General features: G+C 42.0%; 1 protein-coding gene across 1 annotated transcript in view; it reads left to right on the plus strand.

Moving 5' to 3' along the window:
• Positions 1-23,753, plus strand: part of CACNA2D4 (calcium voltage-gated channel auxiliary subunit alpha2delta 4) — a 113,863-nt gene that overhangs the window by 35,326 nt on the left and 54,784 nt on the right. The window contains exons 19-23 of the mRNA XM_084878828.1: positions 7,239-7,300; positions 8,345-8,412; positions 10,586-10,631; positions 10,732-10,829; positions 12,502-12,595. Of these exons, the coding sequence (XP_084734954.1) occupies positions 7,239-7,300; positions 8,345-8,412; positions 10,586-10,631; positions 10,732-10,829; positions 12,502-12,595 (368 nt within the window). The remainder of the gene's footprint in view (positions 1-7,238; positions 7,301-8,344; positions 8,413-10,585; positions 10,632-10,731; positions 10,830-12,501; positions 12,596-23,753) is intronic.

A 23,753-nucleotide genomic window follows, 5' to 3' on the forward strand; every position in this document is an offset into this window, starting at 1 on the left:
CAGACTCCCACTCACAAGCACAAGGGCACAAGGACGCTCTCACTGGCCCAACCATGCCAGAGTATTAAGTAGGACTTATTTTTATGCTACAATGAAAGCGTTAAATGCCCATGGTACTCAGCAACTTTAGACAGATTTGAGTGTGACTATACTATGTGGTACATAGACCCGCTTATGAAGTGGGTGTGGTTTGTCTACTGTCCTTTCTTTCTCATGCTGCCTTCCCACTTCTCAAAGCCACCAAGGGAGAGTCCTAACCAGATTCAGGCAGCCTGAGCTTCTCTGAAACCCCAGGCCCTCCCTTTGAAATGTGTCCATTGCTGCTAATAAATCATCCAAGTGACATTTGCAATTTAACAAATTCTTCTTGACATAAAGAAGTAGGGTGATGATGATCATGGTCACAACCATGATGGAGATTTCATTACATGGATGCATTCATGCCTTACTGCTACTATTATCATTAATAATAAAATAATAGTAATAATGGCAGCTAACATTTATTAGAAACCGTACTAAGCACTTAATGTGTTCACCCAATACTCACAACCTTATAAAGTAGGTACTATCCTATCCCCATGTTACACTTGAGGAGATTCAGAGATTAAAGATTCTAGACCTCACACTCTTGAGCACCACTTTATAAGGCCTTGTTATAGGACTGGCCCTGAATTCTCAACTCACTCACCCACCTTAAAGATTTCTCAAGACTCTCTTTAGAATAGCATTGCTATTCTACCTTTACAATTCATTATCTTCTCCTCTCCCTCTACCCCATCATACCAGAACTTTCCTCTTTAAATTTTCCTTTCTCTACTCTCATGCCAGAAGCTATTGCACCTGCACTGTGTGAGGAGAGGGGAGAGGGGGGCATTTTGCTGGTGTAAAGGCCACCATGGTGGAGTCCAGCCTCTCACTTCTCTGGTTTACAATGATGCCCCGCTTCCCAGTGGTGCTCCACTTGGTTCAACTGCTCTGTGTCTCCTGCATGTCGTCCTAGAAGGTGATAACTTGTTTTGCCATTTTCTCCAGGGGATTTTGCATGCATCCCTATTTCCCACAGATTATTCTAGTCCTTCCTAGATCTCCCCTAAACTTCAGACAGGTGACCATGGAGACATGACCAAGGACAATAGTAGTAAACCCAGCATGGTGTAGAGCAGAACGCACAAACCCAAAAACCTAGGGGTCCAGATAGGTCATGTTCAGAAATGGGAGTAAGAGAAGCAATAAGCCTCAATCCTGGGGGTGCTGGGAACTATGGAAAGCTGGAGAGTACACGTCACACACACACACACACACACACACACCAGCAGCTGGCACCAGCATTAGAGCAGCTTCACCGCATGTTCCTCTGCCTTCTAATCCCTATGCACTGGATGAGGACTGGCCCTGAATTCCTACAGGATCCTAAGGAGACAGGATTAAAGGGCCCTGTGGTCTCTCTCTCTCTCTCTCTCTCTCTCTCTCTCTCTATCTCACGCGCGCGCACACATACACACACACACACACACACACACACACACACACACACTTTTATTTCCCATGAAAGAGAGGCAATCTATTGGAAGGGGAGATTGTTATGACATCTCTTTACTTTCATCCTCCAAACCTCTCCAGCTTTCTTTTTCTATTAATAGGATTCATGAATACCCCATCCCCTCTTTCTCCTTTCCTTTAGCTTTAGACTTAAAAGAAAACCTCAAAGTTCTGATTTCGGTCATGAGGGAGTAGCTTGTATTTAGACTAACCTTCCAGCAGATGACAATTATAAATATGGAAAATATATTCTTGTTAAAAAAAAATGTAAGGCACATGAAAGTGACTAAAAGCAGGCAGAAACTAAGGCTGAAGAGGATTTTAGCTGCCGCCTATGGTAGTGGGAACAATTTGGAGTCCAAGTCACACTAAGGTGAAGAAGCTTCGTAAACACCACAGGATTTCCTTTACGAGCACAGAAGAGCTACACTTCAGGAGTGAAAACCATGTCTCAAGACTCAGGGATTCACCCTAAACCTAAAGACAAAGTTGAAACATACCTAACCCAACTGAGGAAGCTTTGAGTGTGGCTGCTTACCCAGGCCAAGAAGGTAAGCCAACAGCTCAGAGCAAGCTACAAGTGCCTGATACTTACCTTTAGTGTGCAAAATGGTTCTGCTTCATGTTTGCCCAGAAAATCTCTTGCAAATTTCTCTTTTGCCAACCCAAGCTTGGAATCATATAAAGAAGTGAATTTGGAAATGTAGTTCCAGTTTAGTTATTTTGACACAGCATGAAATGACCACAAGAACCAAATACAGTTTTTAGAACCAAATAGTACAGTATCTGAAATGAAATATTTACTGGATGGGAATTCTGCTCACCATGGTAGAGTAGATAAATGCTGTGCTCACCTCCTCCTATGACCACTTCAGAGTTGCAAATACTTACAGAACAACCATCATTGAGCACTACCTGAAGACTAGCTGAACAGAAGTCCTACAACCAAAAATGTAAAGAAAAGGCCATGTTGAGACTGGTAGGAGAGGTGGAGACACAGAAGAGGCTGTTCCCACATTCATGTGTGGTGGGACAGAATCAGGAAGGATATCTCAGTGCAGAGGTCTCCCATGAGGAGCCAGGGGCCCCATCTCCACAATGGGCTCTCCAGCCCAGGATTCCAGTATGGGAATAGAAGTCACCATGATTCCTGGCTATGAAAAACAGTGGAGATTGCAACTGGGTGAGGCAAGGGCTGCTGGAGTCAGGCACTACAGGACTTCAAGGGCCCATGCTTGGACGCAGGGCAGCAGCTCAAAAAACACCAGGGACAAAAGGGGAAGAGCTGAATTGTCTGGCTTCAGGGCTAGCACTAAAAGGCAGCTGGTAGGTGCCATTGTTCTTTTGCTGAGCCTTCCCTTGACATAACCTGCAGGAGCAAGCATGCATCAAGCCTGAGTCTCCATCAACCTGTTTAATACTGCACTTTCATGCTGGTGATTCTGAGATCCTGTACTACCCAACTTGCAGGCCCACTCAAGCCTCTTTGAGCAGCTTTTCCATACTAACAGCCTGTCTCAGCTCATGTTGTGGATTTTCCTAAAAATCTCTCAAAGCTCCACAAACTTCAAACAAACAGCATTTGGCTTTGGCATGCCCCATACCTGTTGCTAAACAGTCACAAGCCTGGCACTAGTGACAGCCAGACTTCATTTGCAGTTTAGCCTCTTCCAGGCACCTCTAAGCCCAGTGCAAGCAGCAATAATTTACAGATCACTTTGTAACTCATACCAACTGACCCCAGTATGGGCATAGGTAACAGCTGACCTTGGCCTGTACCAGATCTCTTCCCAAGAGGCCCAGAAACTGTTGGCGTGCTTCAGAACACAACAGAGCACACACACACACCCCTCGACAACTCCACAAATGGCATACCAAAGGGTGAACTCAGCAGGCACCAGAACCCCAATAAAGTGAATTTCATTTGGTGGGGTCAGCCAAACACAATAGCCATTCCTCACAGCCAATCAGCCTGAGAGTCAATCTCTCCCACTGATGTGCCAATAGCAATCAAGGTTCAACTACAACAGGAGGGGACACACAACCTACCCACGGGACAGGTCTGGGGCACCCAGCTCAGATGATCAGGAGACTGCACCACAGTGACCCACAGAACACCTTCGACATTAATTACTCTATCAAAACCAGGAGACATAGCAAATCTTCTTAATTCATAGAAATAAACATGAGTCACTCAAAATGAGGAGACAAAGAAACATGTCCCAACTGAAAGAACAGAACAAACCTCCAGGAAAAGAACTAAAACAATAGGAGACAAGCAATTTACCAAATGCAGAGCTCAAAACACTGGTTATAAGGATGTTCAAGTCTTAGGGGAAGAGTAAATGAATTTGGTGAGACCTTGAACAAAGAGATGGGAAACATAAAAAAGAACAAGTCAGTAATGAAGTGTACAATAACTAAAATGAAGAATACTCTAGAGGGAATCAACAATAAATTAGATGAAGCAGAGGATTAAATCAACGATTTTGAAGACAATGTAATGGAAAACACCCAATCAAAACAGAAAAAAATAAAAAATAACCCACAAAATAAGGATAGTTTAAGGTGCCGCAGGGGTAAAATCAAGCAAACCAACATTCACATCAGAGTGGTACCAGAAGGAGAAGAGTGAGAGCAAAGGATTGAAAATCTATTTGAAGAAATAATGATGGGAAACTTTCCTAACCTGTCAAAGAAAATACACATACAAGTCCAGGAAGTGCAGAGTCCCAAATAAAATGGGACCCAAATAAGAAGGGAGCTCCCATAGTTTTGTCAGCTAATTTCTCAACAGAAACTTTGCAGACCAGAAAGGATTGACACAAAATATTCAAAGTGATGAAAAACAAGAACCTACAACCAAGATCACTCTACCTAGCAAGGCTATCATTAGAATAGAAAGGCAGCTAAAGAGCTTCCTAGAAAAAAAAAAAAAGAAAGAAAGAAAAAAGAAAAAAAAGCTAAACCAGTTATATAAGAAATGTTAAAGGGACTTCATTAAAAAGAAAAGATCAAATACATGCAGTCCTCAGGTTAAATTGAACTTGATATATGTCATTTTTTATGTTTCCCATCTCTTGAAAAAAAAATTTATCTCCCATTTATTTATTAAAAAAAAAAAAAAAGTTCCATCATTTCGACATATGTTCACATGTGCTTAATGATTTTTATTATTTATTTACCATAAGTAAAGGTCAGGAATTATTATTTTTTTTAAATTTTTTTAGTGTTCCACTTCATTACTTCTCTGTATGTGCTCCATGTGAGTGATGTAGGTACTTATGTAGGTGGATTCCAACCTAGGGTGAAAATCGTGTTACGTCGCACCATAGGAACGGATCTCTGATGTAACCCAAGAACCTACTATATATGAATAATCCTGTATAATAAAAGCCTAGATGGCATCATGTCCTTGTGCGATGTCATCACAACCTGGCCACCTTCATGTCATCACAAGATGGCCACCACAAGATGGCTGGCAGTGGAGCCATCGGACCATCAGGCCAGCATGGGAGGGCAGTTGGGGGTGATCAGGATGGCAGAGGAAGGCAATTGGGGCCATCAGGCCTGCAGGGGAGGGCAGTTGGGGGCAAGATAAGGCCAGCAAGGGAGGGCAGTTGGGGACAATCAAGCCAGCAGGGGAGCAGTTAGGCATCAATCAGGCTGGCAGGGGAGTGGTTAGGGGATGATCGGGCTGGCAGGCAGAAGCAGTTAGAGGCAATCAGGCAGGTGAGTGATTAGGATCCAGCAGTCCCAGATTGTGAGATCAGGCCTAAACTGGCTATCAGGCATCCCTCAAGGGATTGGAGAGGGTGCAGGCCAGGTTGAGGGACACTCCTTGCCCCCATGCATGTATTTTGTGCACTGGGCCTCTAGTATATGAATAATAAAGTGGCAATAATTACATATCTATCAATAATTATTTTAAATAAAAATGGATTAAATGCTCCAATCAAAAGACATAGGATGGTTGAATGGATAAGAAAATAAGAACCATACATAATGCTGTCTATAAGAGACTCACTTCAGATTGAAAGACACACAGACTAAAAGTGAAGGGTTGGAAAAGATATTTTATGAAAATGAAAATGAAACAAAAGCTGTGTTAGCAATACTTATATCAGACAAAGTAGACTTTAAAACAAAGGCTGTAATAAGAGACAAAGAAGAACGCAGCAATTCCACTTCTAGGTATTTATCTGAAGAAGTCCAAAACACTAATTTGAAAAGACATATGCATCCCTATGCTCATTGCAGAATTATTTACAATAGCCAATATATGGAAGTAGCCTAAGTGTTCATCAAGTGGGTACATATAGACAATGAAATATTACTCATCCATAAAAAATAATGAAATAACATTTGTGACAACATGAACGGACCTAGAGGGTACTATGCAAATGAAATAAGTCAGAGAAAGACAAACATCGTATGATTTCGCTTACATGTGGAATCTTAAAAAAAAATGAGAAAACAAACAAAACAGAAATAAACTCATAGATACAGAAAACAAATTGATGGTTGCCAGGTGGGAAGGACATAGGGAGGAAGAGAGAGAAACATCAATGTGAGAGAGACACATCAATTGGTTGCCTCTCCTACCTGTCCCTACTGGGGCCAGGGATCAAACCTGTAACCCTAGTATGTGCCTTAACAGGGAATGGAGCCTATGACTCTTTGGTGCTCCAGCCAATGCTCTAACCACTACAGAGCTCTCTTCCAATATCTTGCTCAAATTTTCAAGATGCCAGAAAGCAGTGAGGGAAATAAGAACAGCTCCTGAGCCAACTGGAACATGTGGCTTTCCCAAAGACATAAACTTCAGTCTGTGGACCAGACACTCGGTGAACTTCAGAGCCCTGCTCAAATCCTGCTGCTCCCTGGACCGACTCCCATCTATTAAAAACACATTCCCAACCTCAGAGCGACCATAGGCAAGAGATGCCATTGTTAACCCTGATTCACAAACGAGAATTCTGATGCTTAGAAAAGTGAAGTGATTTACCTCAGAGCACACAGCCTAAATCCAGATCTGTCTCTGGATTCACAGCCTCTGTATACACTTCCTGATGCTCTAATTTATGCAAATGCAAGTTAAACCTGAAAGAAGGCAGCTTTGAAAGGAAAAAAGAGTTGTAAAAAGTGACATGGACTGGGAGAGGTTTAGTGGAGAGAATGGTGGCCACACTCTCCCTCGGCTGTATTCAAGAAAGGGCAGGGTTGTGGGCGGATTGGACAGAAGCTTTTAGCACCACATAGCTTCCCTCCAACTGTATGAATATTCCATTCTGGTCCCATATGAAGCCTAGAATCAATCTACACCCGCACTGTCCAATACAATAGTCACTCCCACATTGGTGATCTCAATTTAAATTTTCCTTAACCAAAGTTTGAAGGTTCGTTTCCTTATTTGCATATATCAAGGTTCAGTACCATTCGTGCTGTGGCCACTTTATGGGACAGCACAGGTCTAGCCCTTGGCCCTTTAGTCAGGTCACCCCAAAGGCTGCTGGGCCTGCGATGAAGAGTCTGCCTGTGGTGTCCAGAGATGAGGCATGCTGGTGCAGGTTAGGGAAGAGGTAAGAAGTGAGAGAAGTGGCACAGAGCTGGTGAAACCCCGAGGGCTTTAGGTAAAGAGGTGGGTGGCGTGGTCAGCCACTCTTCTCTCGAGCAAACATATTTATTTTCTCTTTCAGAAGAGAGTCCTTTTCCTGACCAATGACTACTTCTTCACAGACATCAGTGACACACCTTTCAGGTGAGGACACATGGTTTGTTTGCGGAGTGGAAGGATGAGTAGAACATGAATATCAACAGCACGGGGGAGAATATTCAGGCTGGTGGATGCATTTACTCAGAGTAAATGGCAGTTTTGTGGCAACAGAAAAAGACCCAGTTCTGCATCCAGGAAACTTAAGAGGTCTAGTCCTGCTTTGCCAGTGTAGCCTGTTGTGCAGAGTCTGGAACCAAACTGCCTGAGTTTAAATCCCAACTTCACTGCTTTCAAGCTGTGTGACCTTTGTCAAGTTACTTTACCTCTCTGTGCATTAGATTCCTCATCTGTAAATTGAGGGTTGTAATAGTAGCTACTTCTTGGAGGTGTTGTGAACATTGACTGGCATAATCTACTTAAAGATCTTAATGCATGAAGTTGTAAGCAATTGTTAAATGAAAGATCAAATTTAAAGAACTCCTAGGTTTCCTCCAGCAGTATAAATATTTAACTTCAGGTAATATACAGATTAGGAAACAAATAGTCTTTATCTCTGAATTATCTCATTTCTCAATAAAGCATGGTTCCCAGCCCCGACTGCTCATTAGAATACCTGAGGGATTTTATAAAATTGCCAATGTCCAGGCCCCATCAAACCAACTTACTCAGAATTTCTAGGATGGAGCCCAGACACTAAAGTCTTTTAAAGCTCCCTCAGTGATTCAGATATTTGGCCAAGGTTCAAAAGCAACATTCTGCCAGGAGAGAGAGGAAGACATCATGGGATTCACCAGTTGGGAAAGGATTCTTCTGTTTGGGGGTTCCTGAGAGGTTCAGGGTGTAACTTGATTAAAATAGGTGCTGAGGAGACTCTTTGGCCTGTAGGATCTCCAGGTCCTTCTCAGGAAGAAAGGCTGATGTAAAAATAGAGGTGCTGCCTCAGTTCTGAGGGGACCAAGGAGCTTGGTGCGCCTCTCATCGTGGGTGTGGACAGCTCGTACACTTAGAGCTGGTGACGGGCAGGACATGGACCGGACGTTGACTTGCACTTGCTCTTGATGAGGACCTGGGTTCTCTGTCTCCCCACAGTCTGGGCGTGGTGCTGTCCCAGGGCCACGGAGAATACATCCTCCTGGGGAACACATCTGTGGAAGAAGGTGGGTCGGTGCCACGTACAGATGGACAGCTTAGAGGGGAAATGGATGCTCCTGGGGATACTGAGCAGGACCCACTGGTCTGACAGGCTCCAGGTCCTGGGCTTGAGAACAGACTCTCAGAGCCAGGCTGCGAGGAGGATGGTCTGTGTGTCCGGGCACCGTGGGTGTGCAGCCTCTGCCAGTCAGCCATCAGAACCGACAGAGCCTAAGACATGCCAATTTCACACTGCCAGAGCCTGGGAGGCTTTGCTGGACCAGAGGGGAGCAAGGGGGGGGGGGGGAGGAGGAGCTCCAGGGATGTGTTTCTCTGAACAAAGCTGAATTTAACCTGTGAGAAGACTGGGGAAGGTGTGAGAAAGGAGGGGAGGAGTGAGGAAGCACATCTGTAGCCGTTTGATTGGGCTGCTGTACAAAGTACCACAAACTGGGTGGCCCTGACAACGAAGTATTCCCTCACAGTTCTGCCAGCCAGGCTGCCTCCAAGGCCCCTTCCAGCTCCTGTGGTCCCCACATCCTTGGCTTGCACTGAAGCTCTTCCATGTGCCCTCCATCACCACATGGCTTCTCCCCTTGTGTCTCTATTTTCCCTTCTTATGAGGACACCAGGCACCCTCGATTAGGGCAGCACTAATGACCTCATCATAACTTGAATGCATCTGCCAAAACCCTATTGCCATATTAGATCACCTTCACAGGTGCTGGGGGTTAAGACTTCAATATATCATTTTGAAGGATACAATGCAACCCCTAACAGGAAGCACATGGGAAGTGAACCTGAGAAGGATGGCAGGAAATGGCGGGGAGGATGGCAGAGAAGGGCCCACCCTCCCTAAAGCACCTGCTCATGGCTGGCAGCTGCCTGGGTACCTGGAGAGAACAAAACCCATACCCAGGGCTCAGGGTGTCCTTGAGAGATGTGGTCACAACCCTATCCAAAGCCCATATTCTGTCCATTCCCCTTTCCCATCTTTGAATGTACCTTGTCTCTCCGCTCTGCCACGGCCACTGTCCCCTCTCTCCTAGGTAGCCATAGCAGCCTCCCGCGGGTCTCCTGCCTCTTCCTTTCTTTGAACTTCTTTCTGCCAGAGGGAACTTTCTAGAACTGCCAGATTGGATTGTGTCACTGGCCTTCTGCTTTTTCTCATTTCCCTACACACTAGGCTTCCCACCGCTGCACTCTCCCCCGAAATGCTCTCCTCTCCAGCCCCACCCTCTTACCCCAGCTAACTCGGACCCACTCCCCAGGCCCAGTGTACACCTCACTTTCCCAGGAGCCCCCCGGACCCCTGTCCACACCCAGGCTGGGCTCTGTGCCCAGCGGTGTGCTCCCAGGTGCCCTGAATTCGCCCTTTCACAGCCATGTCCTAACGCTGGAACATTCCTTCCTTTTTTCGCAGGCCCCAAAACAGACTCCCCTGGTCAGTATGGTGTCTTCCTTCTCCCTGTGCTCTTCTTCCCCTCCCAGATAGCCCATCTCTTTGCTGCAGGGACTGGGTGCCCTCCGTCACCCACCTCAGTGGGTGAGACCAGCCAGTGATCCAAGGGCTTAAAATCATGGACTCAGCTGGGTTCCTGGACTTCCTGTGGGGACAGGATGCACCTTTGGCTGTTTGCGTCTGTGTCAGCCCAGAACCTCTTTTTGGGAAGCAGGCATGCCCCCTCCGCATTTCCATCATTCTTGCCATCAATTTGATGAATCTCAATTTGAGCACCTATTATAGGGGTGCTTTTTCATTCATTCATTCATTCATTCATTCATTCATTCAATCAATAAATGTATGGAGCCCCTGGTCAGTGTAGCTGCTGGGCTGGGCTGGGCATGAGGCCACAGAGATTACACAAAACAGACATGTCCCATCTCTGGGGTCACCTTTTGACTGGACATTTAGCTCAGTCAGGTACAATGAAGATAAAATCACTGGTTTCAAAGTATTAGCTCCTTCAGGGGAGATCTAATAGTTAGGATGTGGACATGAGGCAATGGGAGAAAGAACATTTCAGGGGGTGGGGAGCAACTCGAACAAAGGCATGGTCTGTGTAACCTCTGAGCTGAGAAAAGGAAGAGTAAGCCCAGCCCTTCCCTGAAGAAGCTTCCCAGCTGTTGTTTCTAAACAGTCCTGGTCACATACTCACCTGGGGTGAGCGTTCTACTGAGTGTGAGCTCTGGTTTCAGGCCTGCACGACCTGCTGCACCCAGACCTGACCCTGGCCAGCGACTGGTAAGTGGGGAAGTCACTGCACATGAGGAGGAGAAGGCGGGAGGGAGGAAGGAAACGGAGCAGGATTTTTCGAGGTAACTTTGACTCCTCTGGATTCCAGGATCTACTGCATCACGGATATCGACCCCGACCACCGGAAGCTCAGCCAGCTGGAGGCCATGGTCCGCTTTCTGACAGGGCAGGACCCAGACCTGGAGTGTGCGTGTTGCCCACCCATGAGGGCTTCCCTCTGGGACCCTGCAGCTCAGGGAGGGCTGGGGCTAGGAAAGGAGGGCTGGGGCTAGGGGAGGGCTGTCAGGTAGCTCTATCCGGGAAACTCACTGATAGCCTAGGTACAGTGGTCGGCAAACTCATTAGTTAGTCAACAGAGCCAAATAACAACAGTACAACTATTGCAATTTCTTTTGAGAGCCAAATTTCTTAAACTTCTTCCAACGCCATTTCTTCCAAATAGACTCGCCCAGGCCATGGTATTTTGTGGAAAAGCCACACTCAAGAGGCCAAAGAGCCACATGTGGCTCTCGAGCTGCAGTTTGCCATCCACAGGCCTAGGGGGACAGGGAGGCTTCCCAAGACAAAGCAGAGACAGCCTGGTGACTAAGTGCTCCTGGTATGGGGCACATGAGCACATCCCCATGTCAGGGACTGGGATCTCTGCAAACTTCCTTCACCTGAGCGCTATACAGCTCCCAAGGACACTCCTACAGTGTAAAGGCATCTGCCTAACCATCAGATCTGTCCCCCCACCACCCGGCAGTGGGCCCCGGCCAGCAGCTGACACTCATCTCTGACCAGCCTCTCACAGCCCGTGTCTGTGAATGTTTTCTAACACCTGGTTCTCAGACTAACCTCAAGTTCCTCTCCACTAACTCAACTGTGAAATTACACCCTCAACATGGCACTCCTTCTTTCTCTTTGGAAGAAGGAGCAGGTCATTTTGTCACACGTCACCAGCAAGAGAAGACTCCACTTTCTACGCTGTCCCAACATTCATTCCATGAATGATCCATGCTCAGTATGTCCTCTGTGCCAGGCCTGGAGCAAGCATCGAAGCTAGAGATGCCCCAGCCAGGCGAGGCCCTTGCACTCAGGGAGCTCATACTCTCGTGGGGAAACCACACGATGAAGAAGCAAACCTACGTGTGGAGGTGGAGGTTGTAACAGATTGTGCTGTATAGAAAAAGATGAAGCCTGCTGTAAACAAATCGTCAGGGAAGGCCACCTCTGACAGCCAGTGTCACTTACCACCCAAGTGGCTCATGGGTACAGGATGATGGTGGTGATGAAAATGTTGTGGAACTAGAGAGATGTGATGACTGCACATCATTGAGAATGTACAAAATGCCAATGAATTGCATACTTTAAATTGGAGTTTATGTTCCATGAATTTCACCGCAATAAAAGTAAATACCTTAAAGGGAGTGAGGTGGGGGAAAGAGCCACCCATGAAAAGAACATCCTGGCCAAGGGAAGAGCCTTCGTGGAGGCTCTCAGGCAAATCCAAATTCACAGAACTGCCTCGGCCAGCGAGTGTGAGGGCAATGGCCAAGGAGCAGAGTGATGGGAGTTGAGATGGAGGGCGGGCTGCCCATCAACAAAGTCTGATGTCGCTGAGGGATTCTCTAATTGCACAGAGCATTAGGACTGGAAAGAGCCTTAGAGATCGTTTGGTTCCACTCACATGTTGTCTGGGGTTGAGGAAATGAAGGCTGGGGGAGGTGCAGTGACTTCCTCAAATTCACGTAGGTGTTCCGGACATAGGTTTATGAGGCACATCTTGTTCCTTGAAGGTCAGGGTTTTCAAAAGGGCAGATGAGCTTATAATCATGGAGGAAGTAAGTAGATTGGTCTTCTTTGATTTTTCGTCCAGGTGACGAGGAGCTGGTGCGGGAGGTACTGTTTGATGCCGTGGTGACAGCCCCCATGGAAGCCTACTGGACAGCGCTGGCTCTCAATGCCTCTGAGTATGTACAGACTGGGGCTGAGGGCTCCCAGAAGGGGAAGAGGTCCTGGCCCCTGCGTTCCCTCAGCTGAATCAGGGTCCCTCCCACTAAGGAGCTTAGGAGATCATCCAAGTCCTTTGGCCTAAGATGGGATGGTGATGAGAGTGGGAAGACAGGGGAGTGAGAGCAACATCCACACAGTCCCAGGTTATGCAGTGGCTTTACAAAGCTTCTGCACACCACACACCCCTCGGGAGAAACACCCCTAGCAGATCCCCATCACAGGACCAAAGCCCCCAGCCCACACTGGAGAAGCCCCATTCTACAATAAGAACCCCTGACGCAAGGTTGGGCTCCCACTGTGAGAACCCTCTACCACAGTGCCCTGAGGAAGCAGGTCAGCAGATCAGTGCCTCGTCTCCAGAAGCTGAACTCAAGACACTAAGAAGTGCAAATTTCTCCTTCGTGGGTCCCAGCGCCTTAGATTTCCTCACTGTCTCTGCTGACTTTTATCTGGTGCTATTGTGCTTAGCAGACAGATAGAAAGAAGAGATGAACAGTTTGAATGTGTGTGTGTGTGGAGGGGGTTATGTGTGTGTGCATTTGCATGTACATGTGTGTTCACGTGCATGTAAGAGCACATGAATGTTGGGAGAGGGTAAGATAAGAGGTTAAAAATAGAGTGGGGCCCTGGCAGGGTGGCTCAGTTAGTTGGAACAATAACCTGTAAACCAAAAGGTTGCAGGTTTGATTCCCTGTCAGGGCACCTACCTAGGTTGTGGGGTTAGATCCCCTGGTCCAGGGCGTAAGAGAGGCAGCTGATCAATGTAACTCTCATACATACATGTTTCTCTCTTTCTCTTTCTCTCTCTCTCCTTCCTTCCTCTCTCTCTAAAAAGCAATGAAAACCTATCCTTGGGTGGGCCATACCTCATTCTGAATAGGATTGAAAATGTCCAATCTCTAGACACTTGATAAGTTAATTAATATTAGCCTAATGTAAACATTAACAGAATTTTATAGGAAAAATCACCTACTTAGAAAAGCAAGATGAATTTTTATATACCAATAACAAACAATTGAAAAGATAAATTAAGAAACAATCCCACTTATAGTTGCATCAAAAAGAATAAAATACCTAGGAATAAATTTAACTGAAGAGGTAAAAGGCCTGCACTCAGAATGCTATATAGTGCTCATGAATTGGAAGAACTAATATATTTAAACTTTCCATATTACCCAAAGCAATCTACAGATTCCATGCAATTCCTATTAGAATACCAATGATATTTTTCACAAAACTAGAACAAATAATACTAAAGTTTATTATGGAACCACAAAAGACCCTGAATAGATTCAGCAATATTGAGAAAGAAGAACAAAGTGGAGATATCATGCTGCCCAATATCAAACTATACTACAAGGTTATAGTAATCAAAACATCATGGTACTGGCATAAAAACAGACTTAGAGATTAATGGAATAGAATAGACACCCTAGAAATAAATCCACACATATATGGTTAATTAGTCTATGATAAAAGAAGCAAGAATATACAACAGTATAAAGACAGTCTCTTCAATAGATGATGTTGAGAAAACTGGACAGATACATGCCAAAAAAAATGAAACTAGACCACTTTCTTATACTATATTTAAAAAATAAGTTCAAAGTGGATTAAAGACTTAAATATAAGACTTGAAACCATAAAACTCCTAGAAGAAAACATAGGCAATACTCTGACATCACTCTTAGTAATATTTTTTAAATATGTCTCCTAAGTCAAAGACAACAAAAGCAAACATAAATGAATGGGACTTCCATGAAACTAAAAGGCTTTTGCAGTACAAAGGAAAACATTTAAAAAAAAAAAAAAAAAAAAAAAAAAAAAAAAAAGACAACCCACTGAATGAGAGAAGATATTTGCAAATGAAATATCTAATAAGGAGTTGATATCCAAAATGTATAATGAACTCCTACAGCTCAACATAAAAAAATAAAGACCCAAACAATCCAATTAAAACATAGGCAAAGGACATGAATTTCTCCAAAGAGGACATACAGATGGCCAACAGTACATGAAAATATGCTCAACATCATTAATCATCAGAGAAATGCAAATCAAAACTATAATGAATACTACCGCACACCTGTCAGAATGGCTGTTATCAATAAATCAACAAACAACAAGCATTATCAAGGATATGGATAAAAGGGAACCCTAATGCACTATTGGCAAGATTGCAAACTGGTGCTGCAATCAATATGGAACTTCCTCCAAAAATTAAAAATAGAACTATCATATGGCCTAGCAATTCCACTTCTGGATATTTATCCAAAGAAATTGAAAACACTAATTCTAAAAGACATACACATCCATATGTTTATTGCAGCATTATTTTTTTTAACAATCTGAATGATATTTTATTTTGCATGATTATACAGTGTGAGTGATTAAAACAATCCAAGATAGTTTTATAAGTTTTGTTCTTCAAAATGGTGTTAGTGTTGTAGGGCCAAAAAATTACATTTAATTTAACAAAATCAAGAATGATATATTTGACTTGGAGAATGGGACCCCACAGATTACACAGTGCTCCAAGCAAGCCATTCCTGCATCTCTCCCAGCAAAGGGGATCAAGAGCTAAAAATACCCAGAACACTCAAATGGCACCTAACACACTTTTATGTAAAGGTCAAGCTTGTAAATTATTCATCCATGATGCTCAAAAGTGAGAGAACTGAATAGAAAGCTAAAATCTGGAGAATACTCATTTCCTCCTCTTTGTGGAATACAGTTTTTCTTCAAGTAGGACCAGGACAACCCCTTCACACTCCTTTACTTCCTGGGGCAGGGGTGTTTTACAATATTAGGTCTGATTGCATCAATGTCTCGAGACAAGTGCTCCATCATGCTTTCAACAGTTGTTGGTGCATAAAAATCCTCCCCTGTTGTGCTGCTGGCTGTGGGCAGAGATCCGATAGGTTCTCCAAGTTCCTCATGATCGCCCCCCTGTCCATCAGGGCTTCTATCATCCACTTCAGTGCAGCAGCAGTCTTGGGCCGCTATTGCAGCAATTATTATAATAGACAAGATATGGAAGCAATCTAGCTGTCCATCTATAGACTAATGGGTAAAAAAGATGTGGTACTGTACAATAGAATATTACTCAGTAATAAAAAAACAATAAAAGCTTGCCATTTGTGACAACATGGATGGACCTAGAAGGTATTATGCCAAGTGAAATAAGTCAGACAAAGAAAGACAAATATCATATGGTTTCACTTATATGTAGGCCCGAAAAAATAAAATAAATGAACAAACAAAATGAAAATAAACTAATAGATACAGAGAACAAACTGATGGTTGGCATGTAGGAGAGCAAATAGAGGGATGAAAAAGAAGTAAAAGAAGTAAAATGGATTAAGTACAAATTGCCAGTTAAGAAAATAGTCATGGGGGTGTAAAGTACAGGATAGGAAATATAGTCAGTAATAGTGTAATAACTAAACATGGTGCCAGATAAATACTAGACTTATCATGGCTACTAGACTTATATAATTCATGTGGTATATGAATGCCTAATCACTATACTATATATCTGAAGCTAACATAGTATGCCAAATATAATTGAAAAATAAATTTAAAATAAATAATTGAGTGAGGAAAATGAGAAATATTTCTACATACCCTTCTGGAATGATCTTAGCAATGGAGAAAAGCCTGTATAATACCTCCACTGTTTACCTAAAACAAGGAAATGCAAATATATTTTCATCTTACTTAATAATAGAAAAACATGTAAATTGACCATACCTCTGCTATGCCCACAGCCAATCAGAGTGAATATGCAAATTAACTCAACAAAGATGGCAGTTAATTTACATACATACCTATGTTCTGGGAACCTCCTTGTCACCCAGGTCACTCTCAGCAGGGCCATCAGGCAGAGCCTTTAGGCTTGGGAAGGGTCCGAGCCAGTGATCAGAGGGGCAGGGCAGGGGGGTGGGGGGTGGGGGGGGGGGCGGTCCCAAGCCTAAAGCCTGGGGTGAAGGCTTTAGGCTTGAGAAGGGGCTGAGCCAGCGATTGGAGGGAAGGGGGAAAAAATAAGTGGAAATTCTCAGGTGAGGATAAAAAGAAAAATAAAGAAATGTCATATCCTATGAAAGACACATCTTGAAAATGCTTAAAGAAAGTTGTCATTTTTTCATGGTGAAGGGACTGGTGAAGGGATGGAAATACCTTGGCAGCTGTGGTGACTGGCAGTGGCTGCAGCAGCGGGGTGATGGGGCTGGCATCTTTCCTTGATCAGCCCCTCATATTACCTTTATTGTGGAAGAAGCAGCAAAGGATTCTGTCACAACATGAAAAAGGAGACTTATTAAGTGATTTGGGACCTATATTGTATATATAAAATAAGAGTCTATTAAGTTATATATGTTATATTTAACTATTATCATTACATACAATAGAACTTATATCCTCAAATATATTTTTTTAAAAAATTCCTGTAATACCCACACATAAGTGAATTCTTTCAATGGACTTGAAAACAGAGCTGTAAACACCAAATAAATAAAATCTTAAACTGTGTTCAATCACAATATTGTAGAAACAATATTGACACTGTTAGTCACAAACTATATTAATTGATAAAGCAATATATAATATTAATGTAATTAGGAACCAATATTTTCAGCAAAAGAGGAAAGACATACACTTTTTTTAAACCAAAGAAATTTATATGTTCATGTTGACCAATGTCACCCCAATAAAATTTAATAAAATAAATTAAAAGAAGTTAAGTTTAGATGTGATGCTAAATATGAATTGAAAATATCAGTGGGCTCATGATGTATTTTCTCTGAAAGAAACAAAAAGAGTGTCCTAGCTCAAGGGCCAACCTCAGTGAACTATTTAGATCTATATTGTGAACTTTAATGTCCACATTTAAAAGTCCTCTTTAAAATGAGTGAGTGGACCTTGGAGCAATGTCAGAACAGGAGCAGGAAATGTACAGAATTATCCAGGAGCACCTCCTCCTACCAGGAAGCAAGAAGTCACTACTAGAGGCTAATGAGGCTGTGCCAGCTGGACCCTGCACCATCATGAAGAGGCTCTCACTGGCCAAAGCAAGGACAATTCAAGCAGCAAAAGTCATAATAACTGCAATGGATGAAAACACAATAAATATATTTAAATTCCTGTGCTCATAATTATACTGGGGTAAAAAGGTCTTATTGGTCATCATTGGAAGATGTAAGGAAACCAACTCATTATTCTAAAAACTGGTAAATAAGTAAGGACTCAATTATTTATCCTGCCTTTCCTGTACAAATTATACCTAAGAATAATCAAATACTGAGGAGGAATATCCCTATTTTGAAACCTCTAGTCAATCAGATGGTGTCTATCTTGATGAAGAATATACCACCTGCCAAAAATTAAACCAGAATCCAACCAGGCCCAAGGTCTAATTGCTAGCTTATAAGAAATACAAGGATAAAAAAGCAATCCCATTTACCACTGCACAAAAAAAAATAAAATACCTAGGAATGAACTTAACTAAGGAGGTAAAAGACCTATATGCAAAAAACTATAGGACACTGAAAAAACAGATAAAGGAAGACATAAACAGATAGAAGAACATACCATGTTCATGGATGGTAGAATCAACATCATCAAAATGTCCATACTACCCAAAGCAATCTACAGATTCAATGCAATTCCCATTAAAACACCAACGGCATATTTCACAGACCTACAACGAACTTTCCAAAAATTCACCTGGAATAAAAAAAGACCCCGAATAGCTGCAGCAATCCTGAGAAAGAAGAACAAAGGAGGTGGGATCTCAATACCAGATATCAAGCTGTATTACAAAGCCACTGTTCTCAAAACAGCCTGGTACTGGCACAAGAACAGACATGTAGATCAATGGAATAGAATAGAGAACCCAGAAATTGACCCAAACCACTATGCCCAATTAATATTTGACAAAGGAGGCATGAACATAAAATGGAGTCAAGACAGTCTCTTCAACAGATGGTATTGGGAAAATTGGAGAGATACGTGCAAAAAAAAAAAAAAAAATGAAGCTAGACCACCAATTCACACGATACACAAATATAAACTCAAAATGGATAAAAGACTTAAACATAAGACAGGAAATCATAAAAACACTAGAGGAATCCACAGGCAGCCAAATCTCAGACATATGCCGAAGGAACTTCTTCGCCGATACTGCTCCTAGGGCAGTGGAAACTAAAGAGAAAATAAACAAATGGGACTACATAAAAATAAAAAACTTTTGCACAGCAAAAGAAATCATCAACAAAACAAGAAAGCCCACTGCATGGGAGAACATATTTGCCAATGTCATAATCAATAAGGGTTTAATCTCCTACATTTACAGAGAACTCACACAACTTAACAAAAGGAAGATAGACAATCCAATCAAAAAATGGGCAAAGGACCTAAATAGACACTTTTTGAAGGAGGATAGAAGGAAGGCCAAGAGACATATGAAAACATGCTCAAAGTCACTAATTATCTGAGAGATGCAAATTAAAACAACAATGAGGTACCATCTCACATCTGTCAGAATGGCTATCATCAACAAATCAATAAACAACAAGTGCTGGCAAGGATGCAGAGAAAAAGGAACCCTTGTGCACTGCTGGTGGGAATGCAGACTGGTCCAGCCACTGTGGAGAACAGTATGGAGTTTCCTCAAAAAACTAAAAATGGAACTCCCATTTGATCCAGTGATCCCACTTCTAGGAACATATCCCAAGAATCAGAAACACCAACCAAAAAGGATATATGCACCCCTATGTTCATAGCAGCACAATTTACCATAGCTAAGATTTGGAAACAGCCTATGTGTCCATCAGCAGATGAGTGGATTAAACACTGTGGTACATCTATACAATGGAATACTATGCTGCAGTAAAAAATAAGTTCTTACCATTTGCAATAGCATGGATAGAACTGGAGAGCATTATGCTAAGTGAAATAAGCCAGTCAGAGAAAGATAAATACCACATGATCTCACTCGTTTGTGAAATATAATGAATGACATAAACTGATGAACAGGGACAGATCCATAGACAGAGAAGCATCGATCAGACTGCCAAACCTCAAAGGATGATAGGGGAGAATGGGGAAAGGATAAGAGATCAACCAAAGGACTTGTGTGCATGAGTATAAGCCTAACCAATGGACATAAACACCAGGGGGTGAGGGCCTGAGTGTGGGGGAGGGGTTAATGGAGGGATGAGAACACATATTTAATACCTTAATCAATAAAGAAACTTAAAATTATAAATAAATAAATAAATAAACAATAAAGATTTATAAAAAGGCAAAGAAAAGAAATACAAGGAACAAGAAAATATGCTAAATAACACCACAGATCACAATCAGCCAAATCCAGAATGCAAAGAACTCTACAGGACAAATGGCCTAGTCCAGCAAATTAATTGCAAGGTAAAGAAAGGAGAGAGGAAGAGAGGAGAGGAAAAGTTTAAAGAAACTAAAAAGGACAGCTCATGGGTATGGGGTTTCTCTAGGGATGATGAAAATGTTCTAAAATTGATTGTGATGAGGGTTCCACAAATCCGAATGCTAAAAAAAATTCAATTTTACACTTTAAATGGATGAATTATATGGTGTATGAAATACAGTTTAATAAATAACTAAATATCTATATTGAGAGAAAGAAAAGATAGGGGGAGAGAGGGAGGGAGAGAGAGGAGACATAACAACCATGGACCCTAGTCAGATTCTAATTTAAACAATTTTTTTTTAAATGCATAAGGCTATTATATTATTTAATCGCATTAAAGAATTGTGAGGAGGTCTTAGGTGTGATAATGGCATTGAGGATTTTTTTTATTCCTTATATTTTAACTATGGGCCCAGTGCACAAAATTTATCCCCTCAGCCCAGCCTGCACCCTCTCCAATCCAGGACCCCTTGGGAGATGTTGTTTGCCAGTTTAAGCCCAATCCTGAGGATCAGGCCTAAACCGGCAGTCGGACATCCCTCTCACAATCCAGGATCTCTGGCTCCTAACTGCTCACCTGTCTGCCTGACTGGTTGCCCCCTATTGCCCCCCTCTGCCGGCCTGGTCACACCCAACTGCCTCCCCTGCCAGCCTGGTCATCCCATGCAGCCTGCTGTTCAGTTATCTGGTCGTCCCTCACTAACCCCCCTGCTGAACTCATCACCCCACACAACCTGCTGTTCTGTGGTCTGTCTGGTTGTTTTGGTTGTGATGGTCCCTGGCTTTTTCTATATTAGGATGATAGAAATTATTGGCCAATGAAATTATTTCTTGGATTTACTTCAAAATAATCTAGTTGAGGGGCTTGGGAGGCTGTATAAGAAACAAGATTGACATGGGTTGGTAATCGTTGAAGCCGAGTTATGGTGCAGAAGTCTCATCAGACTCTTCTCTACTTTTGAATAGATAAATGCACTGAGAAGCTTTTTAAATATATACAGGTGCTTAGGCCTCACCACCAGATCTCCTGGTCTCTACAATACTGGAGCGGAGAGGCCCCATGTGCACCCCAGACCTTTTCCTCAGTGCTTTTCCCATGTAGACCACGTGTTTTAATCCAGCACTGGGTACTATCAGGTGACAGTGTATGGTACAGAATTCCATTAGGGAAACTCCAACAGCCACACAGCTGTGCCTTTATTTAAAAAAAAAAAAAAAAAAAAAAGTATTCCACTTGTCAATGCTTTAGTTATTGTCTACCTTATACAATCACCAAAAACACTAATCCAAGCACAGAGAGAAATTGGGTAATAGTCTGCAATAAATTGGACGAGGAGCAAAAACAATAAAGTTAAAAGTTATTAAATAAAGCCACATATGACATGCCCACAGTTAATAGCATTTTTAAAGGTAAAAAGGGTTCAAAGTTACCGTAAAAGCTTTTCTTCTAAGATCAGACACAAGACAAAGATACCCACTCTCCCCGCTTTTATTCAGCATAGTAGTGGCCGTCCTACCAAACAATTAGGCAAGAAAAATAAAAGAAAAGGCATTGTAATTGGAAAAGAGGAAATAAAACTTATCCTATTTGCAGATGACATGATACTGTATTTCGAAAGCCCTAAAGACTCCACACACAAAAAATAGAACTAATAAAATTCAGTAAAGTTTCAGGATATAATATCAACATACAAAACTCAAATTTTTGGTACACTAACAACAAACTATGAGAAAGAGAAGTTCAGAAAACAATTCCTGCCTAGTTGTAGTGTCTCAGTGAATTGAGCATCATTACCTGCACCAAAAGGTTCCCAGTTTGATTCCCTGACAGGGCACAGGGTTGCAGGCTCAATCCCCAGTAGTGGCCATGCAAGAGGCAGCCAATCAATGATTCTCTTTCATCATTGATGTTCTATCTCTCTCTCTCTCCCTCTCCCTTCCTCTCTGAAATCAATAAAAATATATTTTAAAGAAATAAAACAATTCTATTCACAACTGCATCAAAAAAATAAAATACTTAGGAAAAAAATTAACCAGGGAGGTGAAAGACCTGAACACTGAAAACTATAAAATATTGAAGAAAGAAATTAAAGACACAAATAAATGGAAAGGTATTCCATGCCCACAGATCGGAAGAATTTATATTGTTAAAATGTCCATACTAGTCAGAGCAATTTAAAGATTCCATGCAATATCTATCAAAATTCCAAGGGCATTTTTCACAGAAATGCATAGAATAAACAATCCTAAAATTTATATGAAACAACAAAAGACCTCAAATAGCCAAAGCAATCTTAACCTGTTAACCGGGGAATTCCCTTTTTAATTACGCAACATATAACAGGAGCGTACTCTTTCACTAAGACGTGTCAGTACATCACGCCCAGAGGACATAGTTTCATATTATTATTTTTTTTAATTTATACTTAATTAAAATAAATGAAAAGACTATGAAATATATATTTTTCATTTATTTATATATAAAGCACAAAGGAAAATACAAAAATACAAACAAATAGAAAAGAATACTAACAAAAAAATGGAAACATCGAATTAAAAAATTATAAATTTTACAACCAATTATAAAGATTACAAAAAATATATATATTTAAGGGCGCAACGTATATTTCAAGGACGTATTCATATGTCCTACTGGTACCCGATATTGTTTATGTTTGACGTATTTATACATCCCGCTCGGTTAACAGGAGAAAGAACAAAGCCAGAGGCATCCCACTTTCTGATTTCAAATTATATTACAAAGCTATAGTAATCAAAACAGTATGATATTGGCATATAAACAAACATACAAATCAATGGAACAGAATAGAGAGCCCAGAAATGAGCCCATGAATATACGGTCAATTAATTCATGACAAAGGAGCCAAGAATATATAATGGAAAAAGGATGGTCTGTCTTTCAACAAATGGTGTTTGGAAAACTGGACAGCCATAGGCAAAAAAATGAAATCTGTTCACTATTTTACATCAATCACAAAAATCAACTCACAATGTATTAAACAGCTTTGGCCAGTGTGGTTTAGATGCCTGAGTGTCAACCCATGCACGGAGAGGTTGCAAGTACAGGAGACAGCAAATTGATGTTTCTCTCTCCCTCTCCTTTCTCCCCCCCCCCCTCTCTCTGTCATCAATAAAAGCACATTGTTTTAAAAATGCATTAAATATTTTGAACATAATATTTGAAACTGCAAAGCTCCTAGAGGAAAGGATAAGGGGTGAATCCCTGGACATCAAGCTGGCGATGGTTTCAGGAGTTTAACACCAACAGCAAAGGAAACAAAAGCAAAATAAATAAGTGGAACTACATGCAACTAAAAAGCTCTGCACAGCGAAGGAAACAAGCACAAAATGAATGGAAAAATATATTTGCATATATTTGGAAAAATATATTTGCATATCTGATAAGTTATTAATATGCAAAATAAAGAACTCACACAATAGCAAAAAAAAGAAGTGTCTCTTTTTAAAAGGGCAGAAGATCTGAACAGACATCTTTCCAAAGATGTACAAAAGACCAGTGGGAACTGAAAGATGCTCAACATCACTATTCATCAGAGAAAAGTTAACCAAAACCACAAGAGATATCACCTGATAGAATGTCACCAAAAAGACAAGAGTGTTGGCATTGTTGATGGCGTAGACCCTGA

The sequence above is a fragment of the Pipistrellus hanaki genome (assembly GCF_964339955.1).
Source record: "Pipistrellus hanaki genome assembly, chromosome: 3".
NCBI classification, from domain to species: domain Eukaryota; kingdom Metazoa; phylum Chordata; class Mammalia; order Chiroptera; family Vespertilionidae; genus Pipistrellus; species Pipistrellus hanaki.